Below are 19,104 nucleotides of genomic sequence, written 5' to 3'. Positions count from 1 at the left end.
GTAAAACTGTAAGTGCTAATGTTTAACAGCTTCTTTGAAATCTTGGCATTGAGGCTGTTTGTCTCTGGCATCCATGAGCCTGCATACCTTTTGACTGATTGTTGTTTATTCTCCATTTTTTTAACACGAAGTTGAATAAGGGAGAAGCATAAGTCAACTTAGGTTGCTGCTGGACACAGAGTATAACTTCGAAACGTTTGCTTCCAACCTGAGCTTGTAGTGAAGTCTGAATGTTGCTGCTGGTGTGAAGAAAGGTTTAGATACTTGAAATTTTTCTTTCCCCAGGGCAGTTGTCCCATAGAAATCTAAGCTTTTAACATTGCCTCTCAATGAGACCATTGTACATCTGACAGTGCTACTATTAGAATATTAAAGGCTTGTTATCACATAAGGTTTTTATTTCATATTGTATGCTAGACAAATCCAGGGTGCTTAAATAAGGCTATTGATTGCAGTACATTTTCCAGTTTTATCACCCAGATACGACTTTGTGCATTTACTACAGAAGATGTGGTACCCTTACGTCCATAAAGCATGGCCACTTGCATTAGCTTATTCTTGTCTAGGACAGAGAATAGTTTCTAAAATTAGTCGTGGTGTGTTACCTGGGTGCACCTACTTGCCTTGCAGTTACTTTTGCATTAATTCCTTCTTAAACTTCTCTGCTGAGGTGGTGTTATTCAGTCCCACTGCAGTCACTGCATACATACTGTGCTTGCTGTGGGTGCTTTGTATTGGACTGAAATTCCCAATTCATTTGAAGCACTTCACTGAACTCTTGGGTGCTGCTCGTGTTTGTCGTGAATGGGGGTAGGACTGAAGTTGACCTTAGATGAAGCTTTATAACCTGCTGCCAACCCAGGATACGTTCAGCCCTGTTCCCTTTCACAACAGCCCTTATGTGCAATTTCACATAAAATATTTGGAAGTGCCTATGAACACAAGAGTAGAAGTGAGCTATAGCCCTCTGTGCTCTAATAGGCAAGATTAATGTCAGAAGTCACTGCCTCTGCTTTGCTGCTTTCCCTTTGCCATGCTGGCATACCTGTCAGTGTGGCTGTGGTGAGAAACAAGCTAAGAGCTCATCTGCCCTTCAGAATTGTGTTTTAAGATATCAGGCCTGCTCACTCTCTCCATATCCATTCTCTGTGATCTCTGACCCAATGCTGTAAACAGTTGGTTTAGCCTGGCTAGGACAGTAGTCAACTGAGGCGCAGGGCAGAATTGAGGGGCAGAGGGCAGAACTTTCCCAGGTCAGTAGTGCTACTGAAATCCTGTGATACATCTTAATGCTAAATACAACTACAAGGTTAGCGATAGACATCTGTGGTTTGCTGTTGTTTATCACAGTATCAGCATCGAAGATGCATGGTATGATCCCTATCATGGACTTGAAAAACTTCTAAATATACAGCCAAGTGAAAACTGAAGAACAATTCCCTGTCTGGAGGATGTCATATATAGGTGACTTAACTTTTAGATATATTATGAGCAAATCTGATTCCTCTCTGCAGCGTAGCTCTGGTGTTGCAGGTCCTAGATGAGTATGAGACATGGTGGCTGCTGTGTGTCTTCTGATACTGGGGGCGGCAGAATAAAGCATTCCTTGAAATAATACTCAAACCACTTTATTCCTTTCTTCCTGTGCCTAAAACCCCACAGCTTTGCTGGAATTGTATTACAGTATCCGTGAACAACATTGCATCCCCCCTGCCATGTGAAAATGACAAGAAGACTTAAAGCAAGTATTGTTTTCCTTAACCAGAGATGGCACCATGTCCTAGCATAGTGCCTAAAGTAATTCTAGTTTATACTGGGGGGAATCAGGCATGTAGAGTTGTTAAGAGGTGTGGTTCTGACTGTTCGCTGATGTGGGCACAGTGCCTAATGTGAATACTGTGCTTGGTACAGAGATGAGAAATTTTTGATCTTCTGCTGTCATTCTTGTCTTCAAATATATATATATATTTTGCTTTGTGTTCTTTGTATTATTGTGTTCAAATGCTTTTGTGTTTTACAGTGTTAATATGTGGGTGGCTTGGGAAAAATAACTGAACCAAATAGATGCATGTGGTACATGATTATTATTTTTTAAATGTGCTGACCTTCAATGTATTGTTTGTCTGAGAGTTCTGTCTTCTAGCTGATCTTCTCACTGATGGGAAGCTCTTGGAGATCTCTCTGGCTTAATTCTGCCATAGGCAGCAGAAGGACAGTGTCAGCGCAAATAAGCATACGATGTCATTCAGACGCTGACTAGGACAGAGGTTGTATTTTGTAGGTTGTCGTCGTTATGTGCAAATGTATTCCAAATTTTTTAAGAAATGAAAATGAAGAGGAATCCCACTTTGCCTTGGCGGAGCAGTTCTGAAGCAGCATTTTGGAGATGCAGTACTCTTACTGCAATGTAAGAGGGGAATGTATGTATACGTGAATAACGCTACAACTGACAAGCTGCTGCCTGTTCAAGGGAACAAAATGAGAGAAATGAAGCAGTAGTAAGTAAAATTAGTAACCTAGTTTCTCTCACTCAATTTGTAATTTTCGGAGTACAGATTAAGGTAAAGGAGAATGAGGTACAAGCATGAGAATGTAAATCTTGGTTTGTATTTTCTTTCGCTATATTAAGTGCAGTTTTGCTCGTTATCTAAATGAACAGACAAATGGGGAGAAAAGAAAACCACAACGCTTTTCCTATGGACTGATTCAGACCCTCATCTCTTCTGGTTGAGAAGAGAGATCTCCAGAGCACAAGACTTGAAGATAACTGGGGGCTTTTGAAAATTACAGCGCAGGTGCATGATGATAATTGTATCAAAAAGAACAACTCACTTCCCTTTGCACTGCCCACTGTAGCAGGGGGAAATTTTTTTCTAATAAAGAATGAAAGTGTATAGAGTGTGCATTTACCCCAATAAATACTCTTACCATCAATGACTGTGCACTGGAGTATATTCAAGTAGGACTAGGTACCGTTCAACAATCTCAGCTGAATTTGTAGTCAGTGGTTAAAGTGAATTCAGGAAAGGGAGAAGTGTGGCGGTGCGCACTTCACTCAAGACAGGAAGCGAAAGATCTTCCTCTGCTTTTAGCAGAAGAGAGGAAGAGACGCTCCTTTATGCAGTCTCCTCCTAATATCCTTCTTGCTGATACCAAGGTTGACAAGGAATAGGTTGAAATATAAAAGATAATACAGTGGGAGTGTAGAAACCACATGCCAATTAAACTCTAGGATGCATACCTAAAGCAGCATTTGTTTGAGGTGCAATCAATAATACGAAAACACTTGTTTCTTTCTAGAACGTTTTAATGCTAATATCGATCATCCATGGTCAAGCAGACCAAAAATGTATACAAAGTGTGCAAACACCATAGCTAGTGTTTCCAATTTAGATAATTTGCTTGTTGTTTTCAAATTTAAAAAACAAAACAGTCATTTGAAATCTGTTCAAGGGCAGTAGCAAAAACATGATTTTTTTCAAGACACAGCATTGATTTATATCCATTTATTAAAAAAAAATTCTGTTTCAAACTCTGAATGCCTTTAAAAATCCTACTGTTAGTTGTTAAGGATTAAAAAAGGATGCTTATATTAAGGAAGAAATTAGGACTATATTAAAAAGTGTTGTTTAATATGTAGGAAAAAACTAATTGGTCCTCTAGTGTTACCTTATAAAATAAGGTAAAAAATATGATATTGTCAATAAGAGTGTTTGTACAAAGTGCTGGGAGAGAACATTGGATCAAAGCCCGAATATATAATTTGATAATGCTGTTTGTAAGTATTGGTTACCCTAATAAAGTTGATTGTGAAGGGAACTGGAACGATTCAACAGCAGACAGATTTTACAGAACTGTCCTGGGCGTATCGTTTTATATTCCTTTGCCTTCTATGCAAAACCTGAAACATAATAAACGCACCAGAAGGACAAAATCCTACTTTATTCTCTAGCTTTTACACGGTAGTCTGCACTCATGCTATTAGCTGCAGCGTTTTAGTGCTCTGGCTGTTAAAGCAGTGCTTGGAGGAAGGAAGGCTGTCATTCTTCAGGCAACATCATCTTAGCAAACAAACAAAAAACCCACCAAAACCAAAACAAAAACCCAACCCCTTAAGGCATGGTGAGGGCTCGAAGGTATTCATAGAACCAAAACCACAAGCTGCAGGCAGGAAGCAGCTGCTGGGGCTCCCTTCCCCCACTGCTGTCTTTGGTTAGTGTCTGGACTTTCTGGACAAACTGACCCAAGAGCTGAGGAGGAATATGCTGCTTGTGCAATTTGGATTTTCTCAGTTCCTCGTAAGAGCAGAACTGTCTAGGGAAGCTTTCATGCTTTTGGACTAGGAACTGTAGCTTCATCATAGACTGAACTTGAAAGTGGGCTTTTAAGCACAACTCTTGTTTAATGGCTATAGATTTGTCCGTAATTGGATACTAGTTATTAAAGACTTGCTCATTATATTCCTAATAATATGACATTGTGTCTTATGAATTCCCGGAGAACACTCAGTTTTTCTTCTCCCTTTTATTTTAAGTAATGTTCAGGAGTCGTGTGTGCTGCAACCATCTGCCAGTCCCACTGCTCCCATTCGGCAGTTGGAGTGGTCTGAGGTATTGCTCCCTGCAAAAGGGATGAAATGTTAAAAACGTTCAGTGAGCCAAAGACATTCAAGAAGGGGTTGGTTAGCGTGGGGTTTGACCTGTCCTTTGATATTGCTTGAAACTACATTTATGCTTCTATTTCAACTACCATCCTAGAGAGAAGTGCTATGGATACTTCACATCTGTAATGTAAGTACGTGAAATCGGGTGTTGCTTGGTTTAAGTTAGAGCTCTTAGGAGAGAGATCCTGTAGCAAGGAATGAAATGCTTCTGTCTAGCAGTGAAACTAGATATAAATGTTTGGAATACATATGTAAATATGTGTTAAAAAAACCAGCACAACAGAACTCTTCATTTTTTTTCTATGTATTTTTTTTCCTAAAAGTGGAAAATACACCCAGCCTTGGACTGTTCTTTTAGACATCAGGTTTTCTGTTCTCTCATATCTTTCAGAGTGTTTTTTTTTTTTTTTTTATATGATGCACTTCTCTCTTTGGCTCTGCTTGCCTTCCTTATGCCAAACTGCCTGCCTTACCTCTTCTTTTTACAAGGCTTTGGAGAAAATGTTGCATCTTCTATAGTTGTTGATTCCCCAGGGTGTTTGAAGTCCCAGTAGTTTGCAACTCTGTACTTAGCTTATCTACAAACAGGAGGAGACAACACCCAGGAGGATTTCTTTTTTCTTGGCTATTTCTTTTATTCAGTCTGGAGAAATACTTTCCTGTTACTTCGTTATCTATGAAGACACTGGAGACACATTGGAGAAAACTGATGCAAGAGAAGACTTCCCCAAGGCAATGCATTGCACATAGCATCCCCTGCCTAGGAGGGAAGGAGGAGGTCTGCATGCCCTGACATCCCTGCCTAAGCCCACACGTCCCTGCCTAAGCCCACCATGCTTTCTCCAACCAGCACAGCAGCACTGTGGAGGTCTCTTCTTGCAGCTGGGGCTGTTTTCAGAGGAAACGTGCGTGACTACCAATAACAGCTTTTACAGCAGTCGCTCTACCCTTGCTCCCTGTGCAGAAAAGCATTTGGCACCTGGTTTCAAACTGTTTTTTCAGAATTGCTGGCGGGCTCCTGTCAGTCACAAAAAAACTTGGCTTGCGGTTGTAAATTTCTCTACAGTGACTCACTGGAATGGTTGGGCTATTTACTCCTGCTGTGCTGGTACTAAGCCTGCATAGGAAACGATGGAGGATTCCTCAGGTATATTTCTAGAGGATGTATTTCAGAGGAAATGGAAGAACGGACAGTGAGAGACACCAGAACTAGGATAGCTGAAGGTCACGTCAGTGAGGAAATGGCATCCCGTGGCTGGTGATCACCTTTGTGGAAATGAACGACTTCAATGTGCTCTTCCTTTAGATTTCACTGCTACACCTAAAGCTTATATTTCATTCTTTGAATGAGAGGGAAATCAGTATTTAGGTGTATGTGAAGCTTTCTATCAAAACCAGGCTGTTAGGTTTCTACGTGCTGGATGTCTGCAGACCAAGATGTGCCTAATGAGATGTTGGTGAGGGTGCCAGGGCTGTACATTTTCTTTGCTGTGTTTGTGTCTGTATAACTTTGACACCTCACTGTATGTTATGGCAGTATTTAGTAGAGGCATATTTGCAAAGCTGGAGATTGAAATTGACTATTTATTTTTAAGGGCCTGTTAGAGGTGCGAAGCTAAGGGTTTGCTTTTAGGGCATTTTTAAATGTTTCCATTCTGCCTTTTTTGAAAAGACTTCATTCTTTGCTAGACGCTTGTGGTTTAATTAAAACTAATGTGAACCAATGTAGAGTACTAACACTTAAAACACCAAGGCAGACGGAGAGAAAATGTTCAATTTCACTAACACCCTTTACGTGGAATAATATGCTTGTTAGATGTGTTAGGTGTGTAATTGCCCTGGAGTTGTCTGGCTGCATGTCGTTTTTCACATCTGTCAGCCAGGTTAAATGAAAATGTCAATGTAGCAGTTCCTGGAGGTCTTTTGGTTCAAAAGTTAATGATGGATTACGGTAAAATAGTAAGATATGCGCCTCCCCCCTTCAGTGCCAAATGAAGTATTGATCCAGGACTGTCCAGGGCCTGGTAAACTTAGGATGCTTTCCTCGGAGTAGCAAATAATAAAACTTCATTATTAATATAAGTCATTTGAGAACATATTTATGTATAGCAATTTCATCTTATCCATGAGTGACAGGTATGCAAAGTGAAGATTTCTTGCTCTTTTTCTATCCCTACAATGTGATGCATGAGTGAAAACAGCTTGGTAAAAACCCCCTCAGCCTGTTGGCATGAGTGGCAGTACTGGCTCTGAAGCGTGCTCAACATGATAGACTTGGAATTGGCCTTGTATGAATATTACCCATGTCCCAAGTAATTCAGAGTTTGTACGCCCCCCCCGCCCCCCCCCCCCCCATTTGTAGTTGATTTAGCTTTTTGTTTTTCATAATCTGCCCTTAACTGTGGTAAATGTGTGTATATATATATATATGGAGATAATTAATACTTACATGCACAAGTCTCGAGAATCTGTAATTTGGAATACTCTTTATGTTTCCAAAAGATTCTAATCCATTTCATATTCATGGTTATGTATTGCTGACAAATTTTGTTGGGAAACTGGTTGGAAGCTCATGTACACTTTCAGAACAGAGTATTTTTCATGTTACCCTATCAAATGAGCAGGTGCCTTCATTGTCAACAGATATTTGAGTGTCCTTGAGACAGGCTTTGAATAGGTTCTTGAAGAAACAATGGGTCAGTATGCTGGTATTGCGTACAAAAGTGAAAGATGCTAAGACTTGGTCAAATCTTGACAGAAACGGTCTGAATAACAAACTACAGGTATGCCTGCTTTTCAGAGGAAGTAATAGCAGCTCTGTAGTCTCTTTTGAGTTGGTGGTACCTAAGGTACGTAAAGCTGTCTTACGCAGCTATGAGATCATCTTCATGGTTAGACTGGAACCTGGGCGTAGTTACAACTACTTGTAAAGGGGGCATTATTTCAAGTTAGTTGATAGTGGGCATGTTAGACATGTAGTTACTAATCTCTGAAGTTTTCTTAAAGTGAGATGGCTTGAGATCACTATTCCAACCCAGAGGCTGGAATGGGGACACATTGTAGCCAGAGACGATCAATACTCTGAACGATTAATTTTCCTGTATAACTGGGGATTTTTTTTCTATCCCCAAAATTTGATGTGAGAAAGTAAGTCCTGGTTGGTAAGAAACCAACATGCATTTTTCAAAACAGCATGTCAAAAAGTAGGTTGGTATTAGAAGTATTTTTCACTGGTAAATGTAACTTCTTTATTTCTTTTTATATGTATCTGCTAAATTTACTTTATGGGAGGGAATAAGGCTAAGTTGTCAACAAAGTGTGGCTCTCATATACTGAACTGGATGCACAGATTTTGAAGAGAAAAAGGAACCAAAAAAACTTCAAATATAATATGGTTACGTATTCTTGGTGACTTTTGTATTAGAAAAACACATCCTCTTGTAAGTGCATGCATGGGAACTGAACTGCTTCAGTCCAGCCCATGTGTGAGTATTATTTGTAAGCTTCATTGGCACAAATTCTGAAACTGTTGCCATCACCATTTGTTGATCACTTCGTGTTTAGAGTTTAGCTAAACATCAGAAATCGAAATATGGGTCTAATACTGAAAGCAGCTGTCAGCAGCAAAGAAATATTGCCTGTTTGGGGAGACAGGAAGCTGCAAAATTATGTATTTTTGTTTATTCTAAAAGTGGAAAAGTACTTCTAAAAGGTATTTTGTCTGCTTTTGAACTGCAGGATTTTTAAGCTGCTTTTTAAGAAACAAGATGGAAAACTGACCCAACCAAAATACTTAGGCCCATTCTAAATTCAGATTGAGAGATGCCATGGCTACAGAAAAAAGTAAAATAGTCCCTCTAGTGTACTGCTGCGGTAGGTATGTGTAGGAATACCTGAGGTGATTTACTGAAGGGCATGGCTGCAGGAAATTACAAAAATACTGTGATAAGAGATACGCAAGCCCTTACATAAACTGGAGAGCCTGACCTACGACAGCAAGTCAAGTGAAATATATCAAGCCAAAAAAATGAGTTGTTGGAGTAATTCATGAAGTAAGAAGTTAATGGCTCGCACAAGGCCGTGGCTGTTGCTGGCTGTGCCTGAAACAACGCTGAGGAGCAGCGTCCCTCCCCGGTGAGCAGGCCGAGGTACGCTTCCTCTTGCAGGGCCGTAGTTTTGAATTTCATGCTATGTTTTGCATAAACTGGCTGTATACTGAGAACCAGACTTGGATGATCACGTCATCTTGAAGTGAATGTGGCTTTGATGTGACTTCTGAAGAGTTGCTCAACCTTTGTCTGACAGAATTGGTCAGTGGGAAGCGGCCATGTTGAGCCGAGTGTGGGGGGGATCTCCTCATGTGCCTCTTGCTAACACCTCCAAATTTATGGTTTGCCGTAGGAGAGTCAGAGTTAGTGAGCCTTCTATTTTGACTACATGAATAGATGTAGTAGTTGCAGGATGTTTTGGAATATAAAGCTTTTATTTTTAATGTGTCACACCTTGCAAGAGCATAAATGTGAATCCTTACTCAGTGTCTAATTTTCGGTGCCTATTCCTGGTCACATTGTGTGTGGACAGGCCGTGCAGCCCTTTGTACAGTTATTTGTTGTAGAGTAGTCCCAGCCATAGAAACTTTGTTCTGGATTTTGTATGAGCAAGGAGTGCTAATTTTGCACTTGAAACTAGGATCCAGTTTAGCCTCATTCAGAGGTGCAGAAGCATCTGAGTGATATGTTTGAGTCCTTGCTGTGGGAGAGAATTGGGAATACATCTAGGGTTAAATGGGTAAAATGGGTGAAGCTCCTCTGAGTGCAAAAGAGCAAGACAAAAAATGTTTTTCTTGTGCCTTTTTTTTTTTTTAATTGAATGTTATGGACATTCATATGCATGGGTACACTGTAATTTTGGAGTTCAGAATGGCTCTATATTATAGGTTCCCTCATACCAGTTGTATTGGGCATGAAACTAGAGCTGTTCAGAAAACTCCTGTCTTTCTTGGTCAGTTTTGTTGAAAACCAGACATTTTACTAGGGATAGTTTGATTATTTTGATGAACTTCTTTCAAAATTCAGATCGTGTTTCTGACAGCTCAGCCTGTCCATAACTCAGACCTTCCCTATGGAGTCAGAAATAAGCCAAGTCTGAAGAATGTCTGCAGTGCATTAGAAACAACTGAGATTTCATGTGGGAGAAGTAGAAAATCTTTCTGTGCCCCTACAAAATGTTGAAGCAAAAAAATTTACACGTGATGGTGAATCAATTCTAGTATGACCAGAAGTGTTAGTTTCATATATTTGTTTGTACAAGTGTGGTGTGTATCCTGACATTTTCTAAGAATTCTTTTAAAACAAAACCCACACACAAACAAAACCCAGCAACAACAAAATCCTTGAGTAGAAACCATTATGTTTCCAGACAGGGAAGTTTTAAGTTGTGCTTTAATAGAGGTGTTCAATGAGCAAGCATCAAATTGTATTTTGTAGAAGTTGCATCCGTTTTCAGGTATTTTAACCTTAAAAACATTGTGTGGTTAATGGTCTTTGGTTCTTAATTGTTTTCAGATAGAAGAATAGCAGTCTCTGCCCAGTGTTTTCTTTCGTGATGCTAGCGTGACCACTCTTCATCACCTACTTCTGCAGAACACAATATTTCTGCTGAGATACTGACAGCTGTTGCAGTGATGGCCATTTTCTTGTTAATGGGTTATCCATTGTTCAGATTTTGATAGAAATCTACTTTTTGGCTTTCTGTCACATTAGTTTTCTCTTCATGGAATGCCAGACCCTCTCTATTCCCGGAGCAGTGAAAATTACTGGTTGCCTTCCATTTTCTCTCGTTATGGTTCCTTTTCAGCATGTTCCTTTAAACGCTTTTCTGGCTTCTTCAGCTTTGTGTTTTTTTCTTAAGGGAGATTTTACATTGGTTCCTGAAAGTCTTTTGCTCACAATTTCTAACACTTGTTTTTGTTTCTGTTCTATTAATAGCTGCAAAATACAGTTTGGCAGTAAATTTGGGAATACCATTTGCTAGTTATCTTAATAAAATTCGTATTTTTGTCCAGATTTTCATTCTATGTTCTTCAAACAACCATAACTAGTTATAAAGAGTAAGCCATACTTCGGAGTGATTACACTAGATAAGCGAGAATCCCTTTAAGGAAAAGGGTTTGCGTGGGTGTAGTAGTTTGTTGAGAAATAACACGTTGAAACAGGAAAGGGATATTTAGTTCACCAGACTTGCCTCTCTCTTTTTCAATAATCATTAAACCTCTTTTCCTGTTATTTTTGCCAGTCAATATTCACCCATCTGTCAGGAGAGATCACCTTGTCAGCTATTGAATTTCCAGTGAACTTCCCGTAGAGCCTTGTCTCGTACAACTCAGCATTCCTTGCCCGGGTCAGTGCTGAGATTGTCAGATTTGTGGAGGCAGGTTGTTCCTTTGTATATAAACGAGAACTCACCTGGTTTTAAATAAGCAAGATACTTTAAAAATCTTTTTCCTTTCTGACCTTTTGACTAATGTAAAATAATTTTAAGGTTTTTATTCACTTTATTTTTAATTTTGAAAACTTTTGTCTAGTTTGTATTGCAATATTTATTTTTTTTTAGGGGAATTACCATGCCTGAACCTTTAATTATGTACATGGCAGATTTATTTGTATTCAATATTTTTTGCTTTTTCTATTAAACAAAACCAGGTTTTCCATAGTGTAAACTTTTACAATAGCTTAAATGAACCCCAAACATTTCTTCGACTGGGGCAGTATAACCTATTTCACTTTTGAAATTGGTTTTTAACAAATGAAACTTGATTCACTTTGGAAGCATTTCTACTTCAATTTAGGCTCTGTAGTTTGCGATTCTTTTCTGTGGTTTTAGTTTGTCATTTTCCTGTGTGAACATCTCATTGTCCTTCCTCTGAGAGATGTACTTTTAACTCTGTGAGCTTTATAATCAGTCTGGTCTTGTAATTAGAACTTCAAAAATAAACAATTTTAATTGTAAACTTTACTCACAATTTCCATGGAACAATCATTGCTATACCTGAATTTTAATCCTACTGGTACAAACTTTCTCAGGAAATTTTACTTCAGTTTAAGAATTTTAAGTTGTAAAGACCCATCCTGAAACTCCTGGGAAGTTCAGGGGACCTTGTTATTGCAAGTATGGAAATTGCTACTGGGTATCATTTTGGCTTTTTTTTTTTCTGTCGCGCAAATAAGATTTGCCAATCTGAAAGTGCTCAGAAAAAGAGGAAATCATTTGTGACATAGAGGACGTGCTAGGCAGAGTACTAGTTGGTTCTTGTACTGCAGCTGACAACAAAATCTCTACTTGTACGTGACCAAATATTCTCTACCCTCCCTAATGTTCTCCTTCTATTGTGTATAACCTTGGGTCCTTATGTGAAGTATTTTCTTAGAACGGGATCTCCTAGACTGATGCTATCGCCTAAAATTAAAAAAAGCTTATGAGCTCAAATTCGTAGCTTGTTTTCCTATTTGTCTAATAAAGATTACCTTTACTTTGCAAGCAAGTCCTGAAAAAGGCGCTTTCATTTGTCATTTGGCTCCCTCTTCTGGTCAGCGTTTGGAAAAGTTCTGATGAAAACTTTTCTGTACATAAAAACCTTTAGAGCAGTCTGTAAGAAAATCTGGTTACAATTGCATCCAGGTCCAACTTAAAACTACCACATGACCTGGTTTTAAGTCTGCCTTAGTTGTTTATAACTTGTGCTGAAACTTGTAAATAAGAAATTTCCCTGTGCTTTCTTTGTGCTCCCATCACTTCCATCAATACACAAGAACTGAAGACCACATCATAGGAAATTTGTGCAAGTCACCACTCAGTATGTGGCATGGCCAGAATTCGTGTCTACCTGTATCATTTTCTGTGATCAAAATAGGATTTTTTTAATGCTTTCATTCTTAGAACTAATCACAGTTTTTCTTCTTTTTTTTCAGGTGATAGAAACACTCTCAAAACTTTCCCGCACGCCTATTGCAATAGCAACAGGAATAAGGTATGTTATTGGCCTAGTGAATGGTGGGAATAATGCCTCTTGCACGGTGTTCCTTCGAATAGCTGTTGGAGGCCATATAGGTAGACCAAGCATTTTAACAAGAGTTTGGATGATCAGGCAAAAGAAGTAGAAATCTGTCTCCCAGTTCATCTGGAAGTGGATGATACATGAAAGCTCTGAAGGTTATCTTCTGTTTCTGGTACATTTACTGAAGTGCCTGAAGCCTTCTTGTGATGAAACATGGAGTAGACAAATAAGCAGTTAGTATTACAGAACTTGTCCAATAATTGTGACGTGGGTTGTAAGTTGGACTCATAATCAGGGTGAAGGAAGAATGGACTTTTTCCTGTTTCTGCCTTACAGAAATCAGTAAAGCTGCCCAACTGGTGCAATTGTTGTTTTCAAAACAAACAAACAAGAACAAACACAACCAAACAACATCAACAACAAAAAAAAACAACAGACAAATGCAACTAAACCTAACCTCATGAATATAAACACGGGCTGTGAGAGAAGGTGAAAGACTGCATGCTTTAACTTGGGAATTCTCCATCTTTTTTGAGTGCTTTGATTCAGCAATCTTACGTGTGAATGGATGGTGTTTCTAAAACAAATCAACTCCTCTTACTCCCGATCTCCAGCTAGTCCTGTAATCCACTTACTATGTTAAAAATTCAGAATTCACGGTAAAAACTGTCAATAATATGTGTTAGTGATGATATATAATCCCACTATGCAGTAGGGTTTTTATCAAGTATCAATACATACAACCAAGACTAAATATATATGTTTACTGCTCATCAGAGAAAGGAAAGAATATATACCATGGTAACCTTAACAGTAATCTGTGTGAAAATATTAGAAACCAGACCAAAACCACTTTGCCATTAGACTAATGCTATCTATAACTTAGAATATTTTTCTTTCTATAGACCTTTCCCTACGGAAGAAAGTGTTGATGATGAAGATGTCTACAAAGGTCTTCCTGATTTAATAGAGTATGTCATAAATAATTTAGTTAAATGAAAGATGTTTTTTTTCAGTTGCACACTACTGTTTTAATGATGTTGTAGAACGGTTTTGATGAGAATGGGGAATTTCTTTGTTTTAAAAACATTTGGTTAGTCATTATGATGACCAGGAAGAATTAATGATGAAAGCTTATCCAAATGATTGTGATAAATTTGTATATATAAAGAAGCATATTTTATGAAGGGTTCTGGTAACAAAGTGAATTGTGAATTCATTTTTGAATAATTTGTCTGAACTATGAGAAAGCTTTCATGGAATTCTCAGTTATAAGGAACCCAAGGAGAAGGTCTTGATCTTGCAAAAAAAAAAAAAATAAAAAAAAAAATTGTATAAGTGCATTTGACTTTCTGGGTAAGTGTTTGAAAGATTATTAATTGCCCATTTTTGTATTGGTTTTGAGGCACACGTGAGATAGACATGAACATCCTGTATAGCATTAGCTAGCACCTTTCAAGATCTGTTAGGAATCATGATAGATAAGCATAGTCAGTGCATGCTGTCCCAAAACTCAAACTTCACCAGTACTCAAATCACTGGTCTCCATCTCTTTCCACACAGTATGTCGCTTGCTGTGATGTCGTGAAGTAGCTGCTGGTCATACCAGCAGCTACTTTCCTTTCTTTACTGGGAAAGGGAAAACACCAGCACACTTTGCATTAGTTGACCTACCACCTTCTCTACAAAACGTTCTCCTCTCTTGCAGCTGACTGGCTATCTCAGCTGCTTTTCACTTGGTGTAGCTAAAAATGTGGAAGGTAGATGCTACAGATTCCTCTGAGTCCCAGGTGGGTTAGCAGTGATGTCTTCAATTCTTAGATGTGGTGGTGTTAGTGCTATCAGTAAATATTTTTAACAGTTCTTAAATAGGTATACAAATTCACTACTGAGGTGGTCTTTCATTTAAAAAAAAAAAACAAAAAAGGTCAACAGAATACCAAAGAAATTGAGATTGGTAGATGGTCTTTTGCATCAATAACAAGTATTACTTGCTGAAGTCTGATACTTACAGGCTGTCACAATTGTGGAGGAGGCAATTTAAGAGGTACCCTCTTCATAAAAAGAAATAAGTGCCAGTGAATGATGCAAATGGCCTGCGTTTTTGAGTTTCTCTTAATTAGTGAAGTGTGTTGGACTGAAATAGTCATCTCTGAGTCTAAATGGTGTCTAAGGAATTTAGAATGGATCTAAGGCCTTCCGTCAGAGCTGTAATGGTTAAATGTTTCTATCCCCTTTTGACCTTTTTACCAGCTTTTGTTCTCCAGAGCATATATGGTAAAATGGAGTATGTCTGTGCTGCATCTAAAACAGCTGCTAATGCTTAATGTGAAATGCTAGTCCACCTTCATCACTGCTGTAAGCTGAAATGCCAGACTAACCTGGAGCACCTGAGTGTCAAGGGCATGGTGTCCCTTGGAAAAGGAAGGGGTGTGTGCTGTATCTCTAAATCTGTCTGTTGGATCCTATAAATATTTTTTTATCATTCTGTTTATTGGCGCTTCCAATGCTATTTCTTTATCCTCCAGATGTCCTTTATGGAAAAAAATATTCATGGTGTATTTGATGAGAAATAAGGAATTTGCTTAGTTTGTGTATGTTACCCTGACCACAGACATGACGATTTGGTCTAGAATTTCTAAGTTGTCTGAGTGGAAGCTGCGTTGGTACCAATCCCGTTTTATGTTGCCTTGTTCGAAATCATGGGTCTCTGCCAGTAGAGCTTCTGATGTACTTGAGCACTGACAGTCCGCCAACAGAAATGGTCATCATTCCTAATTCTAGTCTTGCATCTGAGTGGTCCAATCCTGAGTTTTTTTTCGCTCTGAAGGATTTCACCGTTCTTTTCAAGCAACAAAAAATGCCCAAATTAGCAGCACATCTGATCAAGTTTCTGTATTACTATGACCAGACTACTTTCAATATCTTTTCAGGTTTTTTATAGACATACTGTAAGAAATATGGGGGCAAGACATCTTATGGACTAGGTACAGTCTTAGTGTGAAGTAGGCAAAACTCCTACAGGACTGACTGTAATGAAGCTGAATTAGCTGAGGGTAGAGTTGAAAATTGATTTTTATGCTGAGATATTTCTGTAGTCTGTGTAATAGAAGAACACTACTTTTGCTTACCCTATTTTGTTAAACTGATTTTTCAATTTGAAAGATTGTTTTTAATTTTGGGTAGCTGAGGGCTGCTATGTGATGATAAAAGGCACTAAGTTATGGCATGGATGTGCAGACTCTCAGCTGCTTGCTCCAAAGTGTTCAGTGCATTTTAGCCCAGGTAATTTTTTCTTTAGGCAGGAAGGATACTGTGCCACTGTCCCGCATTGCAGCAGGATGCCAGGCAGTCAAGAGAGGCAGCTCCATGCTTCTGGTTGTGGTGGGAAAAGGGATGAAGTGAAGAGTAGTTGTATAGTACCTCCTGACAAAACTGTCCTGACAAGCTTCTTTTCATGCCTGGTTTAGTTTCTGTGTAGTTATAAAATGATTCAGCCTTCAGTGTTGTGTTGATTTCATACAATCATATTTTAAATGCGTTGAGGAAAGACAATTAATGGACTTAATTTCTTGTAATGGATTCTTTTCATTAGATAATTTTATTAATTAATCTGTTTACTGTAGAAATTTTCCTGTAAGAAATGTTCCCTTGCAGAGCTGACATGGTAATTAGCCTGTGCTGCACAGCTGCTTTTTCTTTTACAAATTATTTTCCTTTTTCAGTGAAACTGGTGTTGATGAAGATGAGGAGCTGTACGACTGTGTCTATGGAGAAGATGAAGGCGGAGAGGTTTATGAAGACCTAATGAAAGATGAAGCAGCACAACAACCTGTATGTTTTCTAATTCCTAGTTATTTTGAACAACAGTAGTTTTTTTAAGTTTGACGTGTGAAATTACCTCTTTATAGCTAGTTTTACTGAAACTTTGCTCATGCTTAGTTGTATGTGGAGCTGTAATGTGCAGTGCATTATCTCCTATATTGCAGTCTCTTTTTGCAAAGGCCTGAACATTAACTATGGCAATTTTTTGAAAGAAATGTAACTTCTTACTGGAAGTAACTTATTGTAAGATTGCCAGTTATGAATAGTAAGATTTACCAGATAGTTTAATTAAGACCGGTTACATTAACTGCTTATGCTTGCTTCTAAGTGTCCTACTTAAAAAAATTAAGATATGATGCTGTGAAACACTGTTGTTTCAGCCATAATTTGGACAACTAATCTTAAAAAATGACAACTGGTAATTGTTTCATACCAATGAAAATCATGTTTATTCAACCATGTGCTGTTGTTGATCATGAGGTTGGCCTTACTGGGAATGGTAGCTTGTTTGTTTTCCAGACTGTCATAAAAAAATAAATAATCTAAACTTGAGCAATAAAATGTACTCCCTAATTGAGGGAAGCTGTAATGCTCTTGTCTGCCCTTCCTCAGAGAGATGTGCTTTCTGATCTGGGAAATGTTAGTCTGTGTCCATGGCAATATATGTTTTTTATAATACTTCAGATCTTTTTCTTTCTCCTTCATACTCTGTTTCATGTTTTCTTATGTTGGAAACTTGCCTCTAGTTTTCCAAATTGCTTTTTATTAATACAGTTACGTGAAGAAGTGAAAAATTCTCAAGATCTTACTCTTTTTTTTTTTCTCTTTGTGTATCCTTCCAGTACAGTATAGAAGATTGCTCATGTGATTTGGATTTTCTGCTTTTACGGTTACTGCTATCTGTTCTAAAAACAAAACAAAAACAAGTCTGGGAAGAGCACTAGCTTGTGTTCATCTCTGCTGTAATAACAGGATAGTTTTGAGTATAAAATGTTTTCAAGCCTGTTTTTCTGCTAATACAGTATCCTGTGGCTACTGCACATAAATCAAGGATAAGAGAAACTTGTTAGTTTTTCACGTTTTGCTGAATTCTGTTTAATTGCAAAATCTGAGGCTTTTCAATGAAAGCCAAATAAAAATTGAGCTGAAAAAACTGTTTTTTATTTAATGAAGTCGTATTCACTTGCAAGTATGATGTGCTAGAGAACTGTTTGAATTGTAGGAAATGTTTTTAATGATGTTGTTTTTATTTTATACTGAAGCTCAATGGCAGTAAGGTTCACATTTCATGTAATGGGTGTGGGTTTTTTCAACAGTTGGTCATGTCTGACAGTTGGCAGTTTGTACACTCTGATTCTTTCTCCCGTTACAAATATTACTCTTGCCTATCTGTGTTTCTAGCAAATGATTAATATAGAAATCAGAACTTTCATGCTCTAATTGGGTTGCATCTTAGCCTAGATACTTCAGATTGAACAGACTTGTATTTGTTTCTAATAGAAAGTAGATGAGAAATGAAAACATGGTACAGCTAAATATTTTTCCACAACATATGAGGAATGGAGACATTACAATTGCTTTGCTCTGGCAGCTTTCTTGAGTGTGGTAATTATTTCCAGTCTGTGATAACTTCATCTCAGGTTTATAAATGTACTGCATGCTAACGTGATTTAGAGCAGTTCTTTCATTTGAATCCTATGCAAGAATTTCTTGAATATGAAAAAGATTAGCACTGGCCAATCTTCAAGTATATCTTTAGAAGAACCCCAAACTTTTACAAGTCCCTAATAGCAGCCAAAATGCTTTGCATCTCCCTCATCCTTGATTTATCATTGTTATCTTGCAAAGCAAACTATTCCCTATATTTTCTTCAGCAGTAAATGACCTTCAAAGGCATTTTTTGCCTTTCACTTGTACTGTTGTTAGCACAATTTTTTACTTTCACCTTTGAAAGGAAAAAATTCACCTACATTCAAATTCCAGAAGTTTGTGGTATGAATAGAAAATTGGTGTATTAATTTCTGCCACAAGTGCCTATGGGAATGACCTGTTCAGGTGAGGTCTGAACCCAAGTCAGTCCTTTTAAGTGGAATCCTAGGATGTTGTTTGCATTTCTCATATGAGTTGTTGAACAACAAATAACCACATTTTGCAAGTGCATATATGCTCCTATTGGATACAAAAAAAAAGTGTATTGATGCAAATAGTGCAAGAGTAAAGGTGAGAAATAACTAGAAACCTCAGTAATGTCAAGTTCTAAAACTTGATTGACATTGTTTAACTCTGACAAAAACCCCCTCGCTTTACCAAAGAATTTGGGAATAAATGATAGGTTTTGAGATGTGGTTGATCAGAGAATGCTCGCAAAGTGTGTTTCTGGTAGTAATGATGGACTGCTTTTTTATTTTGTACAAAATGGTTATTTCTACATCCATCCGATAAGGACAGCATTTTTTTGATGTGGAAAAACTGATAACTGCAACAGTTAAGTTTTAAAGATTAATTTGAGAGAGAACACAGCACCTGGTAGATGAGAGTGAGGAGCACGTTCAAGTTGCAGGAG

General features: G+C 38.1%; 1 protein-coding gene across 5 annotated transcripts in view; it reads left to right on the top strand.

Annotated features, from left to right (window-relative positions):
- The window catches only part of VAV3 (vav guanine nucleotide exchange factor 3), a 192,485-nt gene that overhangs the window by 68,349 nt on the left and 105,032 nt on the right, over positions 1–19,104 (top strand). For all 5 annotated transcript variants that reach the window (XM_035537549.2, XM_035537548.2, XM_035537552.2 and 2 more), the window contains exons 3-5: positions 12,631–12,689; positions 13,622–13,687; positions 16,442–16,550. In XM_035537549.2, coding sequence (XP_035393442.1) covers positions 12,631–12,689; positions 13,622–13,687; positions 16,442–16,550 — 234 coding nt within the window. The remainder of the gene's footprint in view (positions 1–12,630; positions 12,690–13,621; positions 13,688–16,441; positions 16,551–19,104) is intronic.

Source organism: Cygnus atratus, chromosome 8 (genome assembly GCF_013377495.2).
Source record: "Cygnus atratus isolate AKBS03 ecotype Queensland, Australia chromosome 8, CAtr_DNAZoo_HiC_assembly, whole genome shotgun sequence".
In the NCBI taxonomy this organism is placed as follows: Eukaryota; Metazoa; Chordata; class Aves; order Anseriformes; family Anatidae; genus Cygnus; species Cygnus atratus.
This window is presented reverse-complemented; position numbering and strand designations above follow the sequence as displayed.